Source organism: Nuphar pumila, chromosome 2 (assembly GCF_984573655.1).
Source record: "Nuphar pumila chromosome 2, dmNupPumi1.hap1.1, whole genome shotgun sequence".
NCBI lineage: Eukaryota > Viridiplantae > Streptophyta > Magnoliopsida > Nymphaeales > Nymphaeaceae > Nuphar > Nuphar pumila.
In genome coordinates, this window is record NC_143250.1 from 93,066,634 (window position 1) to 93,089,013 (window position 22,380).

Here is a 22,380-nt window from a genome sequence, read left to right on the forward strand (position 1 = left end):
TCTCTCTCTCTCTCTCTCTCTCTCTCTCTCTCTCAACAACAGCACAACACATCTCCCAAATTTGAAAGACTTCCTTTCTGGTTCATCAGTATCCAAATCTCTTCCATTTCTCTATCTTCATATCCAAAGCCCTCGTTGCCTTTCTTCACCAGAAAATTTCTCTAGAAAAACTGTGGTTTTTCATTCTTCAGGCTTTTCACATGAGGGGTATCACTCTGAACACCTCTTTTTTTTTTCTCAGTTAGAAAGGTGCCTTCAAATTTTATCCATCAAAATGGATGATGGGTGGTATTTTAAGTTGGATTTTGGGTGTTTTTGAGATGCTTGTGCATATTTTTTTTTGTTTATTTTGTTCTTCATTCAAATTCCATTTTTGAGATGCTTGTGGCTGAGCCTTTGCCCGTATGGTGGTCTGTTAACTAGGTTGTGTATAAAATAGTAAAAGAGAGAAATGAGGAGTAGATTTCAAAATTTACTAAAAATAACCACAGTTTGACCATGGTAAACCCACACTAGTTAGAAGAGGCAGGTGTTTGAGAGTTATTTTTCTAACTTGGGTTTCCATTTGTAAAATCTCATAGGTTAGGTGGGTTTCTGTAATTAGGTCAATAGTTAGGTAGATCATTGTAAATTTTTCTTGAAAATATTGTGATTCATATGTTGCAATTTTAGCATGATATCTTTTTAAAACATAAAAAATATTGATAAAAATATGATATTTTCAGGGTATCAGAATTTTATGGTGATGTTTTTGGCAGCTTATTTTAGATGTCCTTTATGTTTTTATATTTTTCTTGGCTTCTATAAATCTTACATAGACCAATATTTTCCCAAGATTTTCTGGGAAAACCATAAGATTCTAATTTATTGCAAGAAGATTAACAATAATGGTACCTGTGAAATTGGGATAATATATGTATTAACCATTCAGATTTATGAGGTCACAAAAAGTCACAAAGATCTAATTTTCACTAGAAGTGATAAAATCACTATAACTTGCCAATTGTAATCAAATTTACAGGTGGAGGTGTGAAGAATGTACCTATCCTAGCAGCCTTCCAAAAAAATCCTCGGAACCTATCAAAAGAAGCAAAGCTCAAGTTAGGAGACAAAATACAAGCAGTAAGAGAAATCCAACCTAAAAGGAAACAACACAGCTTCTGTATTGCCCAATATGACCTCGTGCGGGCATTTAGGTAAACTAGAAGCATGGCATATGGGTTTGTGAGTACATGTAGATTACACCCAGCTGCTTGTTCAAGATTTTGAAGCAAACACAACTGAAGACAGGCAGTTCAGAGATTAGATTTGTTCAGTTTTGTCTAAAATTTGTCACTTTCATGTGAATGGAAAAACAGATAACTGATGAAAGCAGACATGTTCAAACTTAAAGTCATGTCTTCACTGTATAGAAAATCAAAGACCAGAGAATAGATCATGGTGATGTCATTGTAAAATACCAAGAAAATGCAATGCACAAATTTGGCAAGGACAGCCCTATCAGGGTTAATCCATGAATCCCTTTGTAAACTGATACTTTTATCTATCATGACAGGGAAGCAATCAGTCACAACGGCCAAAACCTAGATGAAGAAAATGAAATTTTAATGCAGCAGTCAAAATGCAACAAGCAAATGAAAGAAAGAAATATTAGACATTGAACTATGGTAGTGTAGGTATGCAACACTCGAGATGATTTTCAAATTGACTAAAGAGTAAATCCCTATATTTGGGAACTGTAAAAGAAACCATATAACACTAAACAGATCTCAAATGCCTTCAAGAGACTATAATAAGTGTTTATTGAACAGGCAATTGAGTCCACGGATGTGAGAACATTCTAGAGGATGCTAGACGAGAGGTCCTAAAATTGAAGATCAAAAAATGGTTATAATTGGCATACTCACAAAACCCTAAGAGACAATCTTGATGCTACATACAATCTCTTGGTTTGCTACAATGCGCAGTAATAGCCTACCATGGTATAATGAAATTGTAAGTGCAAACAGTGAAATGAAACTTAGATTCTAACATTAATGAGGGATTCGGACATGATGGATGAAACGGTGAATGATGATATTTTTCAAGCTCAAATCTTTAGAAGTGACGCTATGTTATTGTTAATTTGGCAATTGTTCTTCACGGCCACAAATGTGTAAACTGCTAGAAATTGGAAACTTCATTGCAGTAAAAACAAAACACTTGGGACTGCAATACACCTAATGATGATTTGAAGTAAACAATCCCCAAATTGGCCTATTCTTTTGGTAATTCCTCCTTTCTTGTTTTCATGACTTCTAACGACAAAACAACAACAGTATAACAAGAAAAGAGCGCACGGGGGCAGGCACACACACAGAGAAAGAGAGAGAGATACCCAGTTCTCTGTGCAAGGATGGTGGGGAAGTGCATCTTAACATAAGTGCACGTGCAGATGACAAGCAACACCACCGTGAGGAAAGAGTGAAAATTGAAGAGTGCCGACTGCAATTCAACACCACCACTATACAGACATTAGCATGCCATCATGATCATCAGTGTCTCGGAACAAATATTGGGGATCCCACAAAAAAGTAACAAATACAATCAAAACAGATTTCCCAACAACAAAATTCCTCTTACCATCACCACCAAATCCCTTAAACGTCTCCAAATCCAAAATGGGAGTCGACAAATTCACCGAACATGCTGTTCCAACAGATTCAGTAGTATCAGCGGATGCAGTAGGGGAAAGTGCGACGGGTTATAAACAGAAATCGATAAGGTAACTGGTACAACCATCACAGATTCACAGGTGATGATCAACAACAATCGTGAGAGAGAGAGAGAGGGGTGTGGATGTCCGTACCAAGGTTGCTCAGTCGGTGCTGATATCAGATCTTGGGTCGTGACAGGAATACCGCCTCTGTTCGTAGGGAGGGTTGACTTTCAACCTTGCGGGAGAAGGGAGCCCCGCCGGCTCCAAAATCTGGGGTCGGTTCGGGCGTTTGAAACGGGTCTAAAATTTGGACTCAAACTCGACTGGATTTGATTTTGGTTTGGATTCAGGTCTTGGTGTGACTAACATTGTTGACCCAGATGGGTTAATGGCTTTCACCAGATTGGCTTTTTAATTGGATCTAAGAATTGGACCCGAGACTAATCCCATTTGATCTGGGTTCAGCTCTGTGTCTGGGTGTGACTGAAAGTTGGAGACCAACATGGCTAAGTGGGTCCAAATATAAATCTGGTCAGGCATAAAGAGGTCGGGTTCTAGACGGATTCATTTTTAATCGGATCGGATATTACCCTTTAACAGGATTATATATATGTAGTAATAATTTATTATTATTATTTTTTTGACAGGCAAGCTGGGGTTAGGCATACCCCTACCAGATATCTCTTAAGCCCCATGTAGCAGAGGGATTCGAACCTGGGTCTTCAGCTTGGCACAGGACCCCGCTTATAAATGTGCAATATAAACGCCCATAAATTGAAAACCTTAAAAATCACTATTGCTAAAATTTGGAGATGGAAGGAACATTACTTGAAACGGGTTTGGGTACAACCCAGGTTCAGGTATATGGGTTTGTTCAGGTGATGGGTGGGCTCACATTTGGGTTAGTTTAGGTTTGGACCATGTACAGTACAAGTTCGGGAGCAAACCAGTTTACGTTTAGATCGATTCAGGTGCAAATTGCAACTAACTGGTTGGGTCGGGTACAAAAATCAGTCAGATATAAACAGGTTCAGATTCTTTTTTTTTAACCCAAGAATAAATCCATTTATGAAGCAGCTGTTGATTTCAGACCAGCCCCAAACCCATGGGTGTATCAAGATTGGGTTGGATTAGATCTAATTGGTTCAGGACATTGGTTTACATCTAGGGGACAAACGAGAAATCTAAACTAGGGTGGGCACAAATGCAAAGTAAAAAACCAAATCAAAACCATAAATCCTAACAAATATGATTGATAGATATGTTAATTGAAAAAGAACAATAAAACCCTTACAATTTTAACCAAATTCAAGCATGCATTTATGAAATCATGTTTAATAATGATTGAAAAAAAATACAAAATGTCTAATTAAATATTAATGTCATTTAAAAAAACCAAAATAAAAAATTTAAATCCTAACAAAAATCAAAGATTTAAGGATTTGATATACCATTGGGATTTGAACTTGCAAAGTTCCAGCATAAGGTGACGTGCACTAACTGCTATTGCCAAACAAGCAGAGCCCTCATTGGTAAATTAAACTAATTAAACATTTATGTTATTTAAAAAATAAACTGAATAAAAAACCTAAACCCTAATAAACATCATACATTATACTAATTAAAAAAACAAATAAAACCCTTAAAATCAAAATGTTCATGCTATTATCTATGATAATTGAAAAGAAAAAAACAAAAGGACAAAAATGACCCTAGAGCCCTAATTAAACATTCATGTCATTTGAAAAAATCCAAATCAAATACCCTAATTCCTAAAAATTTCATAGATTTATGGTAATTGAAAAAAAAACTTAATATTCTAACCAAAATGGAGCATCCATTACATGCCTCATGCTAATTACAAAAATACAGAAAACCCTAATTAAATAACTATTTAGAAATTAAACTAAATAAAAAACCTAAACCCTAACAAACATCACACCTTACTAATTAAAAAAATAAATAAAATCCTTAAAATCAAAATCATGTTCAAAGAATAATTAAAAATGAGATAGAGAGAGAGCATAGTTACATAGACCTGATTCAATCGGCTCCAGTCCAATCCCAAGATCTGAATCCAAATTGGAGCTAGCCATCTTCGAGGTCCTGCATAGACCTGATCCAACACATCTAGATTCGTGCTCAGAATGATATAAGTTGTTGACTGTTAGTTGCAGGTATGCAAACAGGCTGAAGTTCACACATAGCCCGAACCCGATCTGAGCCATATTAATGGTTATTGGTCAGAATTGGATAGAGATGTGGTTGGGTTCTAGTTTAACTCTACCCTTCTTGTTTTTTTCTTGTTTTCTTCAACATTCGGGGATTAAACGACCTGGTCCTCGACCAGAGTTTACCCGTCGACTAAAACAATAACAACAACAACAACAACAACAACTACGCCTTCATCCCAAAACAATTGGGGTCAGCGATATGAACCAAAAAAGAAATTCATTTTGGGTCTTCCACATGAATCCTTTTCCTCCAATCATTTCTATCCAACGCCATGTCCTCGGTGAGGTTCAAAGCATTCATATCCTTTCCTATCATCTCCATCCAAGTCTTCCTAGGCCTACCCCGACCTCTTTTAACTAATATATTTTCCCATTTCTCCAACCTTCTAACTGGAGCATCATTAGGCCTTCGCCGAATATGTCCAAACCACCGTAAACGATTCTCTCGCATCTTATTTTCAATGGGTGCAACACCTACCTTCTTACGTATCTCTTCGTTCCGAATCTTATCTTTTATTGTATTTCCACACATCCATCTAAGCATCCGCATCTCAGCTACACTCATTTTTTGAATATGATGTCTCTTGGCAGCCCAACATTCCGTACCATATAGTAAAGCGGGTCTAATAGTCGTCCTATAAAACTTTCCCTTCAACCGCAATGGCATTCTACGATCGCACAACACTCCAGTAGCACTTTTCCATTTCATCCACCCAACCTTTATCCTATGATTTACATCTCCATCAATTTCTCCATACTTTTGAATGATGGATCCCAAATATTTGAAATAATCATTCACCGGTATATCTTGCTCACCAAGCTTAGTAACAATAACAATAAATCAATACGTTTGATCATAGTTACTGGAAGCGCGCTTCCTAAGCAGGAAGTGCAACTCTTGGGAAAACGAACTCGCTTCCTTACGGCTTTTCATTCGTTCTTATTATACGCTTGCACAGTAACTTCCAAAACGAATCCACGCTTCATATTACATCTTAATACTCGCCTCCTGCTTATGCTTTACCCATTGTTTTTCATATCCATTTAGTTTCCTATTAAACACGGGCTTGAATGTTTGGACATTTTATGATGTGGTAGGGCCTCATTCTCCAATCGGATGTGGAATTGTATGGTGAGGTCCGAGTTAGTCTCGGATCTAGATCCGAATCCGAATCCGAATCCGAATCCGAATCCATATTTCAAAATCGGATTCAATATCGGGTTAAACCATATCCGATCCATATCCGACACGTTTTGCTACCCTAGTTAGTCGGCCTCTTTGGAGCCCTAGCCCACCGCTTCATCTCTTTCCGCATCACAGCTCGACGGCCACAGTGGTGTCCTCTCTCTCTCTCTCTCTCTGTAAGTTCGATCCCTTCTCCTCCATTTTATCGTTAGCTTGCTGTTGATATTCTGCGAGTTTCGGATCCATCTTATTTCACCTTCTCTGTGTAGTTTCTTGCTCTTCTGCTTCTCCTTATTCCCCTTCTCTTCTCTGCAATAGTGCCAATCTCAGTTGGTTGTTTATTGTGGGGAATAGGGTAGGGATCTTGAGGATTGCATTCGAGTTATTCTGATAAGGTTGGGTTTGTGAGGTTGGTTGGTGAAAGAGTAATCGATCTGAATCCGTGTGAGAATTGTCTGGGAGGGTTTGCGCTTATCTTGTTTCTCTTGTGCTTGTTCATCTTCACTTATGGCTGATGTTTACTGTAGAGAGTGTTTAGCCCTTTCTTCGGCGCGGTGTTCGTGTGATTTGAGGAACTTGGTACCTCCTATTTTTTCGTTCGTTGCTTTGTATTTGATCCTATCCATTGATGTACGCCGTGAATCAAATTGAGAAAATCTACTGTATAGGTTCAATTATGGGCTCTCAGTGGTTTCCCAATGTTGTGAGATATGCATACGTATGTGGCTCAATTTGAGTAACATGTTGCATTCAGGTACTTTGTATCATTTGCATAATCTGTGCTCTGCAGCACTTGATTATTGTAGGAATTGGTGGCTGGTATAAAGGCATTAGGTGTGTTGTTGGTGCCTCGTTATATTATAATCACACTGAGTATCGCCAACCCTGTTTTCCAGCAGAAGGTCCTACTTCTTTACAATTGAGATTTTTCTTGTGTATTCGGTTAAGAGAAAAGGCACCCTTTGCATTATATGATGGCAACCTGACTAAGTGTCATTGATCGACTTGGTTCAGACTTCGAGTTGAAGTCTTCTTCCATGTGATTTATAACAGTCAGAAGAGTAACTTAATTATGATCTCTAGTTAAAATGATGAAACCTGTTGTGTATCTGCCCAGTGGATATTTGATAGAGATGCCTTTGTGAATGATGCTTGTTTGCTGTATGCCTCATTCGAAGCTTTAAATCACACAACCAGAAGCCCATCCCCCTATCCCAACTTACGTAATGCAGGCTTATATGTGGACAATGTTGATGGAACAAGAATGCCAGAACAAAAAGTATGTCGTGACTCTCAGATGATTATTGACTGCAACTATTGTTGGCTCTATTGTTCCCTGATTAACAGGAGCACCTTTTGTTAAATAATGCCAACAATATTAGCACATTTATAACAGCTCACAAGTGTTCCTTTCCAAAGGATATTAGGCTCTGTTTGAAAAACAGTAGTTGGAAGGAAAGTTAATGCAATCGGTGAAAATTTGGTCAAGCTTCCTTTAATGCTAGATGATTGGGAACTGGTAATTGGGATTTCACTGAATTGGAACCGGATCTCGGTCTTAATCTATTGTATCCTCATCAGCACTTGATAAGTTTAACTGTGCTCAATCCACTATGCTTTATTGTGTATCCACGTTATATCTGATTCATCACCTGCACATTACCTGCCTTATTCGTCTACAATTCACAGTGCATCGTTGTGCCAATGCACAACATATCACTCGAGTTTTCACAGTGAAGTGTTGTGCATTTTCATAGCACCTTACTTGAATTTTCACAGTGTATTGCTGTGAAAATGCACAACATATCACTCAAGTTTTCACAGTGAAGTGTTGTGCATTTTCACAACACCTTGAATTTTCGTAGTGTATTGCTGTGAAAATACACAACATATCACTCAAGTTTTCACAGTGAAGTGTTGTGTATTTTCATAGCACCTTACTTGAATTTTTGCAGTGCATTGCTGTGAAAATGCAGAACATATCACTCAAGTTTTTACAATGAAGTGTTGTGCATTTTCACAACACCTTACTTGAATTTTCGCAGTAAATTGTTGTGCAAGTACACAACATATCATTTGAGTTCTCACAGTATATTGTTGTGCAAAGGCACAACATATCATTTAAGTTTTTATAGTGTATTTTTGTGCAAATGCACTACATATCACTTAAGACTCTCACAATATATTGTTGTGCACTTCCACAGCACATCACTTTATATTTTTATATTATACCAATTGGTATTTTCACAGCATTTCACTTTCTTACTTCATTCTCATGGTACTTCATTTTCTTATTTCATTTCACTTAGATTTCACAACATGCCATTTGTATATCAGTCACCTGCATATTGCACATTACCTGCATATTGCCATTCACTGCATTTACCTCATTTCTTGCATCACCTGCATCTTTGCATTTGCATATCATTCATTGCATTCCATCTCTCATGTTGAATTGCCATTAGGTCCAGCAACCTAAGCATTTTTCATTTTTGCATCATATGCATTCTTCATTAGCATAAGCATAGCACTTAGGCATATGCATATGCATTATTCATTAGCATAAGCATCATACTTAGGTAGATGCATATGCATTATTCATTAACATAAGCATCATACATAGGTAGATGTATACATGTTTCTTCATTCGACATAAGCATTTGCATATGCATTTTCCCATTATACATAAGCATTGCACTTGGGCAAATGCATATGCATTTCTCCATTAGCCTAAGCATTGCATTTAGGCAAATGTATATGCATTTCTTTATTCATGCATTAGGCATTGCATCTTCACTAGCATATGCATTTCCATTATAGCTTAGACATAACTATATGCATATTAGCTTTAACATGATACTTTCAATTTCTTTTCTATATTTTGCATTTCTTTTGCCTTGTGTTATCTTGTGTTTGCAGGTAAGCATGGGAGAAGTTGATTTCTTTCTTTAGATTATGAATTTTAATATTCAGTTTCAATTGTAATAATTTCATATTAATGAGAATTTCTATTTTTCTGTTTAGAATAGAATGTATGAGCATATAGTTGTATTTTAAATTCTTATAATTGCTTGTAGCATTTCATTTTACTTTATTTTTCAAAAAGCACTATAGGATAACACTAATGGCACGTGCACCATTCTAATAAAAGGTGATTAATTCTAAGTAAATAATTCACATTTATGGCCATAGTCAAAATATAGACAATACTTAGGATTTTTATCTTTTATGGAATAAAATTTGACCTACACTTTAGGTCCTTTATGAAAAACATCATATTTTCTAAAATATTTGTTCTCCTTTTATCAGAATTCAAAGCCAAGATTAAATCAAGATATATTTGTGGTCATAGTCATGAGTATATTGAAATTTGATCTTGCCTTAAATTCTATAAAAGCACAAAAATTAATTTTATTCTTTCTTAGAATTTAGATGAAGATTAAATCAAAATATATTTGTGACCATAGTCATGAGTAGATTAGAATTTTAATTTCATTTCAATTCTATTAAAGAATGGAATTTGCTTTTAAAATTCTAATTTTAAACAAATTCTTTCAATACATTCATCATCTTGCATCATTATTTGCCATCTTTTTAAATTATTTTTAGTCATTTTCAAAATTTCAAGTGATTTTGAAATAAATTTTCAAAAACACAGTTTTCATTTCTAAAATTCAAAATCATTTTCAAATCTCATTTACAAATGCAAATTTATTGTTTTATTTCAAAATTCCATTCAGTTTTTAAATCTTATTTCAAAATTCTAAGCTTTAATTCTTATTCCTGAATTTCATATTTTTAAAATTCGTATTTTAATTCAGGGTTTCATTTCAAATTCAAATGCTAAATTCAAAATTCTCTTCAAAAATTTCAAAATTTTGAATTCTCATTTTCAAATTCAATTCTGAAATTTATTTTAATTCTCAAGTCAATTCTAAATCAAATGTTTGAAATTTATTTCAAAATCTTATCTTGAATTCCAAGTTCAGTTTCAAATTCCAAATTCGAAGTTCAAATTCAATATCAATTCTAATTTCAAGTTCAAGTTTAAATTTTAAGTTCAATTATGATTTCAAAAATAAGTTATTTAATTTCTTTGATGCAACACTTTTCTGTTCACACACTCACTTAGTTGTGGATATCTAGGACTGCTTTGATGAAGTTTGGAGATCATGCTGAGCATGATTTTAATGTATGAAAATAGAAGTATTCTTATTTTTAAAGTTCAGATTCTATGCTAGTTATGGTAGTAGTTAGCGGGATATTGGAGTGTGTTTGTTGCACTTACATGTTTGACATTGTTTTGATATGAATGTATTATAATGTTTGATGTGATTGTATCCATGCTTGTATGAAGTTACTTTCAATTTGATTATGACTTTCATGTGAAATTGTATCATGAGAACATGTTTCAAATGAATATATCATGTTATGAATGAGTTTGCACATGAAAATAAATGATAAGTTATCAATGCTTCAAACATGCTTCAAATGAATGGTTTTGCACATGAAAATATTAAGTTATCAATGCATGCATCATAGTTCTTGTGATTGAATGACATTATATATATATATATGTGTGTGATATATATATCAAATCATTACATCTACCATGAATGCATGATAAATTTGATATTTTCTTTATCATAGCATTCTGATGATTCTCTTTTAATTGGTTAAGATAATATTTGTAACATCATAAGACAAAATGACTGCAAATCGTAAATGAATGTACCGTAGGATAGTTGACAATGAGGTATCACTTAGATATATGGATGGTGTTGACAGTTTTATTGAATTTGCAATGACAAGTGTCAATACAATGGATCCCACTGGTCGAATTAGGTGCTCCTGTACGATGTGTAAGAACAATCGATTTATAGAACCTCATGGCGTCAGACATCACCTATACAGGAAGGGTTTTGTGAGAGATTAGCAGAATTAGACGTTTCCTGGTAAAGAATTTAGGAACAATTTTGACACACGGGTGGATGTGGTGCACGACAATCCATATGTGGATTTGATATTTGATGTCGCAGGACCAGAACTGGGTTCTGCCATGGGTTCTAGTAATATACCAACTGGAGTAGAGAAAGAAAAAGCAAACGTGCAACTAGTAGATTTTATTATTTACTTAGAGATGCTGAAGAGCCACGTTGGAATGGTTGCGAGAGTCACACTATCTTATCTGCAGTTCTTCAACTACTGAATCTGAAGTCCGAGTTTAATTTGAGTCAATCATGTTTTGACCGTCTTTGCTCTATTGTGAAGAGTATGTTGCCCAAAGATGAGAAATTGTCACAAAAATTCTATCATGCGAAGGTTATGGTAAACACTTAAGGTATGGGGTATCAAAAGATAGATGCTTGTCCAAATCACTACATGTTGTATTTCAAAGATCAGGAAAATAGCAGATCATGCCCGTTATGTGGGCTTCCTCAGTTCAAGTCAAAGACAAGAGGCAATGGTAGCACGAGGTCAAAAGAAGTGTTATACAAGTCGCTTCGCTACTTTCTTCTCATCCCTAGATTGTAACAATTGTATATGTCTTCGAGGATAATTAAACACATGAGATGGCATGCAAATAAAGTTCGACATGATGAAGACAAGATCACACATCCTGTTGATGCGAAAGCTTGGAAACACTTTGATCGTACTCATTAGACCTCCATAATGGAAGTGAGAAATGTTAGGCTTGGTTTATGTACAAATGAATTTAATCCATTTGAGAGTAGATCCAACTTCATACTCGTTTTAGCCAGTATTTGTCACCTCATACAACCTTCCTTCAAGCTTGTGTACTACTGTTAGACGTTCTGATTCATGAGTTTTCAGATTTATGCTAATAGGGTTTATACTACTGTTAACCTCAAATACCCGAGATGGGGGTTTCTGATTTTCGGACAGTGGTGTTAGGAACGAACCACATTGGGGGTTTGCGTTGCCGTGAACCCCCAAACCAAAATTAAGGGGTGTCGGCTACTATGAACCCAAATAAAGAAAAAAAAATATGTCTACAGGGTTTTCAATAGATTGATTATATAATACGTCCAATGAAAAACAAAAATTTATATTAGTCTCTGTGTACATTAGTTTCATTTGCAAAAACTGACACTTGTTCTCTGCATGTTATTTACACTTTTTATTTCGTGTGTGAGTCACAAAATAGAAATTTGTATTGTTGGGGTTCACATTGGAAAATTCTTCTGTAAGTAGATACTAAGACAAAAATCATGGACTGAGTGTTTGAGCAGAATACACTTCGGTGAAGTCTACGAGCAAAACTTAAGTTTTGCATTTTACCTTAACTCTGAAAATGTTTGTATTTGTCATCCATGTATCAGTGGTTCTATATCTCAAATCCATACCTGCCTGAGAGTGTATTTCTTTTCCTATTTAATCCATAATTGAAACGGTCTACAACACTTGGAATATGATAAAGGATAGATTCTGTTTTCTTTTTATTGAAATTGCAGAGGCTTTGAAGAAAATGAAATCAAGAAGGGCAGTTGGCCCAGATGGTATACCTATCGAGGCTTGGAAATGCTTGGGAGAGAAAGGTTTAGAATGGTTGACAAATCTTTTTAACTTGATTTGGCGAACAAATAAGATGCCTAATGAGTGGAGGAAGAGTACTTTGGTGCCTTTATATAAGAATAAGGGTGATATACAAGATTGCACAAACTATCGTGGTATAAAACTCATGAGTCATACTATGAAACTTTGGGAGAGGGTGATTGAGTCTAGGTTGAGGAAGGTTGTCATGATATCGGAGAATCAATTTGGTTTTATGCCTGGAAGATCAACTATGGGAGCTATACATCTTCTTAGACAACTTATTGAAAGATATAGAGAGGAACAAAGATTTGCATATGGTTTTTATTGATTTAGAGAAGGCATACGATAGAGTACCTAGGGACGTTCTCTGGTGGACAATGATGAAGAAAGGTGTTTCTCTCAAGTACATTAGTATAATTAAAGATATGTATGAAAGAGTAGTAACCAATGTCCGCACTTGTGGAGGGGTGACAACCAATTTTCCGATAACGGTTGGGTTACATCAAGGATCTGCTTTAAGCCCTTTCCTATTTGCGATAGTGATGGATGAGCTTACGAGATCAATTCAAGAAAATGTACCGTGGTGTATGTTGTTTGCTGATGATATTGTTTTGATTGATGAGTCTAGAGCTGGGGTTAATGCTAAGTTAGAATTATGGAGACAGACATTGGAAGCTAGAGGTTTTAAGTTGAGTAAGAGTAAGACTGAATATATGGAATGTCGGTTTAGTAAGCAACGAAGTAGTGATGGGAGTGTAGTGAAGCTTGGTGAGCAAGATATACCGGTGAATGATTATTTCAAATATTTGGGATCCATCATTCAAAAGTATGGAGAAATTGATGGAGATGTAAATCATAGGATAAAGGTTGGGTGGATGAAATGGAAAAGTGCTACTGGAGTGCTGTGCGATCGTAGAATGCCATTGCGGTTGAAGGGAAAGTTTTATAGGACGACTATTAGACCCGCTTTACTATATGGTACGGAATGTTGGGCTGCCAAGAGACATCATATTCAAAAAATGAGTGTAGCTGAGATGCGGATGCTTAGATGGATGTGTGGAAATACAATAAAAGATAAGATTCGGAACGAAGAGATACGTAAGAAGGTAGGTGTTGCACCCATTGAGAATAAGATGCGAGAGAATCGTTTACGGTGGTTTGGACATATTCGGCGAAGGCCTAATGATGCTCCAGTTAGAAGGTTGGAGAAATGGGAAAATATATTAGTTAAAAGAGGTAGGGGTAGGCCTAGGAAGACTTGGATGGAGATGATAGGAAAGGATATGAATGCTTTGAACCTCACCGAGGACATGGCGTTGGATAGAAATGATTGGAGGAAAAGGATTCATGTAGAAGACCCAAAATGAATTTCTTTTTTGGTTCATATCGCTGACCCCAATTGTTTTGGGATGAAGGCGTAGTTGTTGTTGTTGTTGTTGTATGGAATCACAATCTGCATATTCTGATGAATCTGTCCTAGAGTTTTCTTTTCATAAAGACATGCCTTAGCAGACAGGTTTTGTTTCTTCTTCTTGCAACTAATTTGGGACGTCGTTGGAAACCAAATCTAACACAACGCAGGAAATAGGGTATCTGTTGGAACTAGTATTTTATATTAGGGGCACACTGAGTGGTTTAATATATATAATGAAGGAAGGAGAGCCGTTTCGACTCCCCACCTGAGCCGACACATACCGAACATTCGAAAGCCCACATAGCGGCAAGGGAACCAACAAACAACATGCTGCAGTGTGGCCTGCCAAACCGCATGTCCAAGCCCTCTACCAAGTTGCACAAGGAACCTTGAAGTTGAGTTGTTAGCATCGAGTAGCGACACGATTCCGCTGCTGCAAAGGGAAAGCAAACACAGAGACCCAGGAAGCAAGCACAAGTCGTGCACACAACCATGTGCACGATGGACATGTTGAGAAGCTGAGCACCCAAGCACCTCGTGGCAAATTAGCACCGCTCGTAGCCACGATGATGCTGACCCCCTCCCCGACATTCTAAGAGAGAGAGAGGGAAGACAAAGAGGAGAGGAGGAGAGCAGAGGGAGTCGAAGAGGAGAGCAGAGGGAGTCGGGGGCATACCTGGAGAGGTCTGGCAAAGCAGTCAGCGGTGGCGTCGGGGTCTGACAGAGAGGTTCGGCCTCTTCGCAACCCTTATCATTAGGATTTTTTAGTCTAAAACTGGACAAAATGACCTTGGATGCGTTGACCGCACCTAGGGCCGGGTTGACCGCACTAGGTGCCGCACCCGCATCGCATCGCATCGACGTGGGTGCGACACCTAGGGGTGGCAATTTCTGACACGACTTCGGGTTGGGCTTAAGCCAACCCGTTTAATAAACGGGTCGACCCGCGTAACTCGTTTATTAAACAGGTCGGGTTCGGGTTGGGGGTATGCCAACCCGCCAACCCGGCTGACCCGTTTAATAAACGGGTTAGGCGGGTGGGTCAACCCGCCAACCCGTCTGCCCGACCCGTCAACCCGCTAACCCCTAGTCTTCACTGGCCATGATAACCTGGATAAGTGGTGGAGGATGAAGGCGTCGGTAGGAATATTCAGGTCGCCGCTGGACAAGCCCTTGAGGGAGCTGACAGAGGATGACATCTCGCAGCTCACGCGCGAAGATTGCCGGAGATATCTTAAGGAGAAGGGTCCGATTTTGCACTTCTCCTTCTTTTTCTCTATTGCTTTCTTAGGCTTTCGGTCATAAGTAGGAAGAATAGATCGCCATGTTTGTTTCTCCGGCGATCGAGAGAGTTTTTCGGTGATCTTTTTCTCACTCTTTTTCCTTCTTTCCTCTTCTTCTATCTCTTGTGAAGGAATGCGACGGCCGTCCTGGAACAAGTCTCAGGCAATTCAGCAGGTCCTCTCGCTCAAATCCTTCTTCGAGACGTGGCCCGGGAAAGAGGAATCCGGCTGCCGGAAACTGCTAATCAAGAAGCCCTCTCCGGGCTCATCTGGCTGACCGCGCCCGCTGGATGTCGCCGGAGAAGATCCCGTGAACCTTTCAGAAGTGAGCGTTCCTTTCATCCCTCAACTATTTTACGAATTCTTTCTCGCGGAAATCTTTTCTATCCAGATCGTACGGTAGGCTGTGCTCCTCGCTTCCTTTTTCCGTCAAATTTAAATTTATTTTTTGTCGATTTCTTCTTTTGTTGTTTCGTTCTTGGAGTCGCCTCCCGGTGGAGAGGAGAGACGATCCGTACCGGCCGTGGCGCCGCACCCGTCAGCATCTCCGCCTGCCGGTGTTCTGCGCGAGGGGGGCGGATTTAGATGGGGAGAGATCATCCGGAGATGCCGGATTCGCGCAGATCTCTCGGGAACCCGCCAGAGATTTCCCGGTTTATTAAACCGGGTTGGCGGGTTACCCGTTTATTAAACGGGTCGGGTTCGTATTTGCCACAGCCGACCTGTTTAATAAACGGGTCGGGTTCGGGTTGAGGTATGCTGACACGCCAACCCTACCCGCCAACCCGCCAACCCGACCCGATTGCCACCCCTAGCGACACCTAGTTGGCTGAATCCCTGTGACATAGATTTTGCATATTAAGCTGATGTTCAAATGCATATTAAACTGCAGATTTTCTGATGCTCAAATGCAGGTTAAGTTGCATATTTCTGATGTTCACATGCCTATTAAGCTGTATATCATCTGAAATTTAATTGAACCACCTAACATAGCTTAATTTTTGTTTATATTTTGAAGTTTATCGATAATGTAAGGAATTTTGTCATAAAGGTATTGAAAAATAATTTTGTGGTGGTTGATTTCTATAACAGGAAAATCTGGATTTTTATTTGAACTACCATGTTAACTAATATAAGATAATTATTCCTTAGTTATCGATTTTCAGTTAAGAATATGGACTAAAAATAAATGAACAAGAGAAGAAATGTCTTGAAAGTTTTGTATAGTATCATCCAAAAAAAATTGGGGCATGCACTTAGAATCGGTTTAGGGGTATAGCCATAAGCGGTAAAACAAGGGTACAAATGGTCTCGGTATTTACGTGAGTATGAAATGGGTAATAATTGAATTCTTGCTATTGACATAACAGGTTCGTGATTCTGCACTCTGCTGCAGTACACACTCACCCACTAAGTTCATGTCACACTCTTGTTGCACATTTTGGTGTTGTATGAATACTACTCATATAAAGTGTTCGGCTCGGGATTGGGTAAATACTAATGGTGCCCGATGAAATGATTATTAGTATGAAACTTTATAATTACTCTTTTGTGATTTACTTGGAAGGGTTACTTGAAATTTTCAAATAAAGAACTCATGTCCGAGCCTACGGGTCGGATGTTGTTGGCACCTGAGATGCCAAGCAAGGGATTCGGGAGTCCCGTATGGGGGCCCTGAGCTTAAAAAAAATAATATCCAAGTAAATGTATATATAACTATTTCCGCCTGACTGGTTTAAAGGTATCGGGGCATTCATGCTCGATGGTTTAAAGGTACCAGAGCTCTTTGAGTGAGTTTGCTAAAGTAAATTGATAAAATGGGTAGCATATCTAGTTAAGGTATGCATGATCGGGAATCTACTACTACAGTGGTAGGATTCAAAAATTTTTGGGGAACTCCAGTGTCTTTGAGCGACTGGGTTCAGATCAGGGGAAACTCTGACAAGTCGGGTAATAAAATTAGCGATCCACTCAAATTCGAGCTTACCTTGGAGAGGGTAGGTGGTACACAACTCTGGGGACATGTGCTTCTTGCTTCGAGCGACAATGGCTTGTTGGTCCCCAGTTCTCGGAGTTAGGGGACCCAGACTACCAATTTTTTTTTAGGCGGTAGTTCCACGTTCTTCTACAGAAGTTAGGGATGCATCCTTTTGTTTGGGCTTTTGGGAGGTTCTCTCGGTTATTCAATCGGTCTCTTAGGATTTCAGTTTCAGTTAGATGTTTGGGTTAATAAAACATCAAGTGTAACAAACCCCCGAATGTTCTCTTTTGTTACGGTTGCCTTGGCCTGCGAGATACGTCAAGAAAAACTTAAATTAAATATTTTGTGTGTATCACTCAGACAAAAGATCGTGAAATTTTGTATTTGCATATGTGATTGGTTACTTGAACATACTACTAGTTACTTGAGCATATTATTAGTACTTGAGCATGTGATTAGTGATTTAAACATGCGATTATTTAATTGAACATGTGATGATTCATTTTATGCTAGTTCGTGAAATAGAACTATGATATACGATTGATTAGTTTCCTATTATTTGTGTAAATATGACATGCTTAGTCTCATGCATTATTGTTGATAACTATTCAATTACCTTGCATACTTGTTACATAGTATATCTGCAAAATCATAGTATTCTCCTACGCAGACTGGTTGTAGTCTCACATAAATTATTTTACTATTTTTCAAGAGAAGAGTAAAAGATCAAGAGCGGTTGCGGGATGGTGTGCGGATCAGGATACATGATTTATTGTGTCCCCGGGATGTTTAAACTTAATTTGGTTATTGTCAATTATGTCATTCAGATATTCAGAACTCTGAACTTATGTTTTAACTTTTATTAAAAATAAAATGAGTGTTAGTTGCTTTAATGATTCCTGTGACGTGCCTGAAATGTTTAACCTGGTTAACTTGAATATTTTCGCTATTTTAAAAAAAAATTGTCCTCAAAATTTGGGTTAAAATTCAGGGTGTTACAATGTCTTTGGCCCTTTAGTGGCATGATCTCTATGCTCTTGATTTTTGAGGTTTGGAGATCTAGTGAGGTGATTGCTTGTAGTGATCGAATTATTGTTGAGATTTGCAAAATATCATTTCTTGATATTCGTGGGATTTTTAAATCTCTTTATATCTTTCGCAAATTGGTATTGATTTGTATGTATCATTCCCTTTGTTACGTGGGATTTTTTAAAATCTTTATATGCAATTTTTACACTTTTATTACTTGTTTTTTCCTTGTATGGAATAATGTTTATCGATAAAATATCATGCATTTCATTGATAACATATATATATATATAATGTTTTAAAATTGTTATTTGGTCCTATGTACTTATTAAACTCATTCTAGGATGTTTGAGTGAATTTTAATGGGTTGTGATTTATGGGATTGCTCTTGTTCATTATTATGTGTATTATATATATATATATATGTTTCTAATGATTATCTTGTCCACATTATTGTATGCATAAATTTAATTAACTCCTCTTTTCTTGAGGGTTCTTTTTTGAAGTGTTATATTTTATATGCATGTTGTTTTAGTATAAATTGATGATTTGTTATACGTGAATGTTATTCTTGTTCAAAATATATACTAGTTTTTTATTTAAACTATATAACTATTTGGTTAGGATATCTTTTTTTTGTGTAGTTGAAATCTGAATTTTGTTTTCTCTACAAGTTCTTAAAGATGCGATGGATTGAGAAAGAAATATCTTTGATACATCATATCATGAAGATGAAGATAACTGATAAAGCCGTTTAGGGATGATCACCAATGAAGACATTAAAAACTTTTTATTTGCAAAATTCTCTGATACATCATAAAGATGGAGACTCTCAATTAAGACACTTGAAAACTTTGATCCTCTCAATTGGTTCTTTTTTGTATTTCCAAACTTTCGGTATATCATACCATAAATTTGAGGGAGAGTGTTAAGTTGTACATGTATATATATATATATATTTATTTAATTTATAATGATGTAATAGGTAATACCCTCTAGGGGTATTTTCATCATTTCACAACATTGTAATAGGTTGTGCTCATTAGGGGTGCTTTAGTTCTTTTACTTTATTTTGTTCTTTTTATCCTTTTTTGTTTTTATAAGGACTATTTGACCAAAGACCAAATAGAGCTATCAGGTTCTTTTTGGACTAGTCAACATAGATTTGATTAGTCAATAGAACTGTTGGAACAGTCCAACAACTATATTTATAGATGTTGGAACCGTCCATCAACTCTATTTGAGACTACGTCTTGTGTATAAATAGGGGTGAACCCCCCTCTTGTTCTCCAATGCTCTTCTAAAGCATTCTAACTCACTTTGGGAGTATATTATGAATAGAACGTTATTTATTTTATTCTTACTTTTGTTCTTTAATGTATGATATTGCACTTAGTAGCTGTTTGTATTGCTTATGTTGGCACCTTGTATTATCCCATGGTGGACTTGTGCATGTGCACTTTGTGTTTGTGTTATTGTAGGCCCTTTGTGGTTCTTGCTTTTGTTTTTTTCTACATATTTTGTGAGAATAAGTTCACCCAACTGAGTCATGGCCGAGTCATGTGAAAACATGGTCGGGTCTCGTGGAAAACCTGGTTAGACAAGTTTTCTGACCAGGTGAATGGACAAGTTGTTTACCATGGTTAGGATTTCCACGAGACAATGCGATGGGGAAGGATTTACAAGTCACTGGCCCTGATAGGCCTTCTTCACATCTCAAATGTCATACGGTTGAGAAATTTTCTACCAGCTAGGTCAAGTGAGATTTAGGGAGAATATGTAGTTTAGGTAACTTCTGATTTATTTCTTTGACTACCAACGTAGAATGTATTCATATACCCTGTGGAACCAGTTCACGTATGATCGATTGAACTACTTTATGAACTTTACTAAAGTAATATCCTGGATTGCAGTTAATTGAAAATTTACTGTCCACTCCAACCTGTAAGGATTTGGTATTCTTGCTATCGAATCAATTGAGAAATTAGATACGGCCAAGGGCAAACTTATTAAACCCGGAAGGAAACCAAGAGTTCAATGATTTCCCTGAAATCTACCTACTAGAGATTAGTTTCTGGTTGCAATTTGAAGTTTACACCATAATACTGTTGTAAAACGTAACAGGGTTGCAGCTGCATCTACTCAAGCATTAAATGGTCTTTTATTCATACCACTATGAAAGTTTGTTCCTTTGTTGGTTTTACTAATTCAATTAAGGTGTCAGCTGTTACCAATGGTAAATCTTTTAAAACAAGGATGAAACAAATAACCCAGTGTATTGCCTCTTATGTACATAGCATAGGTTAACCACTGCTTATATTGTAAGTGCATTGAAATTGTAAGAAATTCTGTTTTTAATGTGTTGCAAACGTATTCTGTAGTTGTCGACTGCTATATAATGAAAGTCTGGATCTTATTTGAACCGCCATGACAGTGTCTGATATATGTATTTATTGGTGAAATCAGCCTTGTTGGTTACCATGTGGCAATTTGTGATTTCAGCTTAGGATATTAAACTGCATATCCATGCTCCTGACACTAAAAGGGGTCTGAATTAATGTAGTGTGGAAGGTTTTGTTAAGACCTACTGTGGTAGCTCTTTCCCTGAGTTTCTCTTGGATATAATCGACTCTGTGGATGTTAATATGCATATAGATTTGATTATATAACTGAACCTAGTAAACTTTTTTCTTATGGTAGATGGTTTTAGAAGTATACTTATATAACACAATAAATTGTAATATAGGATAAGTTTCATGGTTTTCTTTTATTGCATAAATTGTATTTTCACTGTAAGGTTCAATTGTTGTAGCTTGTACTGTGTTTTATTCCTATATCAATTAAGTGGGGGTTCCTAGTGCTCATTGATTTGCTGTTACTGGAAAAGCCTGTGTACATTACTCGGTTATGAGTAGGACATCAGTGTTCAGCCCATATGAACATTGCAGTAACTTCGAATTTTGAGAAATTATATGATGCCCATTTACACTGTTATACGTACACGTACACAGTCTGTTCACCTGTACTTGGGTGAACTACTTTTCAAACTTTAAACCAGAGCTCTCACTAAACTCAGAAGAACATCAAGACTATAATGATTGCCTTGCTAACTACATAACGCAGATAGAGTCTGAAGTGTATGAATAATGCTAGCAGTCTGTTACACGCAATGAATGTTGTGGGTGTCGATCCTCATTAACATGATAGTATGGATTTTTAATTTTTGATCTACCATGTCAGAACTAATACATGATATTTATTGATTACAGGTGCTTAAAAAGGGGTAATTTCGGAAATTTTAATATTGATGATTATGATTCCTGCACACTTCTAAATTACTTGTTCTTTCATTCAATTCATATTATACTTTTATTTCACACTTTGGTGATGCGTGTACATTGTCTACATGAAGTAGTAGGATTAGGTTTGGATAATAACATGATGGTGCTTGATGAAATGAATACTGATATGAAGTTGTATACTCGATCCTTTGTGACATACTTGAAATGGGAACCTAACAGAAACTTTCTAAATAATGAACTCCTGACCGAACCTGCGGGTCGATTCTGCATTGATCTTCAAGTTTTAACGTGAATACACAAGTACATTGAAATATGATTTCTGCTTGACTGGTTTAAAGGTACCGGAGCATTCATGCTTGACGATTTAAAGGTACCAGAGCACTATGGGTGGGTTTGCACAATTAAATGGATAAAGTTTGGTTAATATACCTTTTGAAGGTATGAATGATTGGGGGGCTACTATTCTGGTAATAGGAATCAAATTTTGTGGAACTCCAGTGTTTTTGAGCGACTAGGTTCCGTTAAGGGAAGACCCGGATATATCGGAAAATATAAATTAATAAGAAGAGCAACCCACTTATATTTGAGCTTACCTTGGAGAGGGTAGGTGATACACAACTCCGGGGACATGTATTTCTTGCTTCGAGTGACAATGACTCGTTAGTCTCCAGTTCTCGGAGTTAGGGGACCCAGAC

At 37.0% G+C, this 22,380-nt stretch overlaps 1 protein-coding gene across 1 annotated transcript; it reads right to left on the minus strand.

Moving 5' to 3' along the window:
• Positions 1–891: 891 nt before the first annotated feature.
• Positions 892–2,907, minus strand: LOC149846140 (uncharacterized). The gene is made up of 4 exons (XM_089997859.1): positions 2,849–2,907; positions 2,623–2,688; positions 2,378–2,484; positions 892–1,077 (listed from the first exon to the last, which is right to left on the minus strand). The coding sequence occupies exons 2-4, from the start codon at positions 2,623–2,625 to the stop codon at positions 990–992; spliced, it is 198 nt and encodes a 65-aa protein (XP_089853985.1). The 5' UTR covers positions 2,626–2,688; positions 2,849–2,907; the 3' UTR covers positions 892–989.
• Between the last annotated feature and the right edge of the window lie 19,473 nt (positions 2,908–22,380).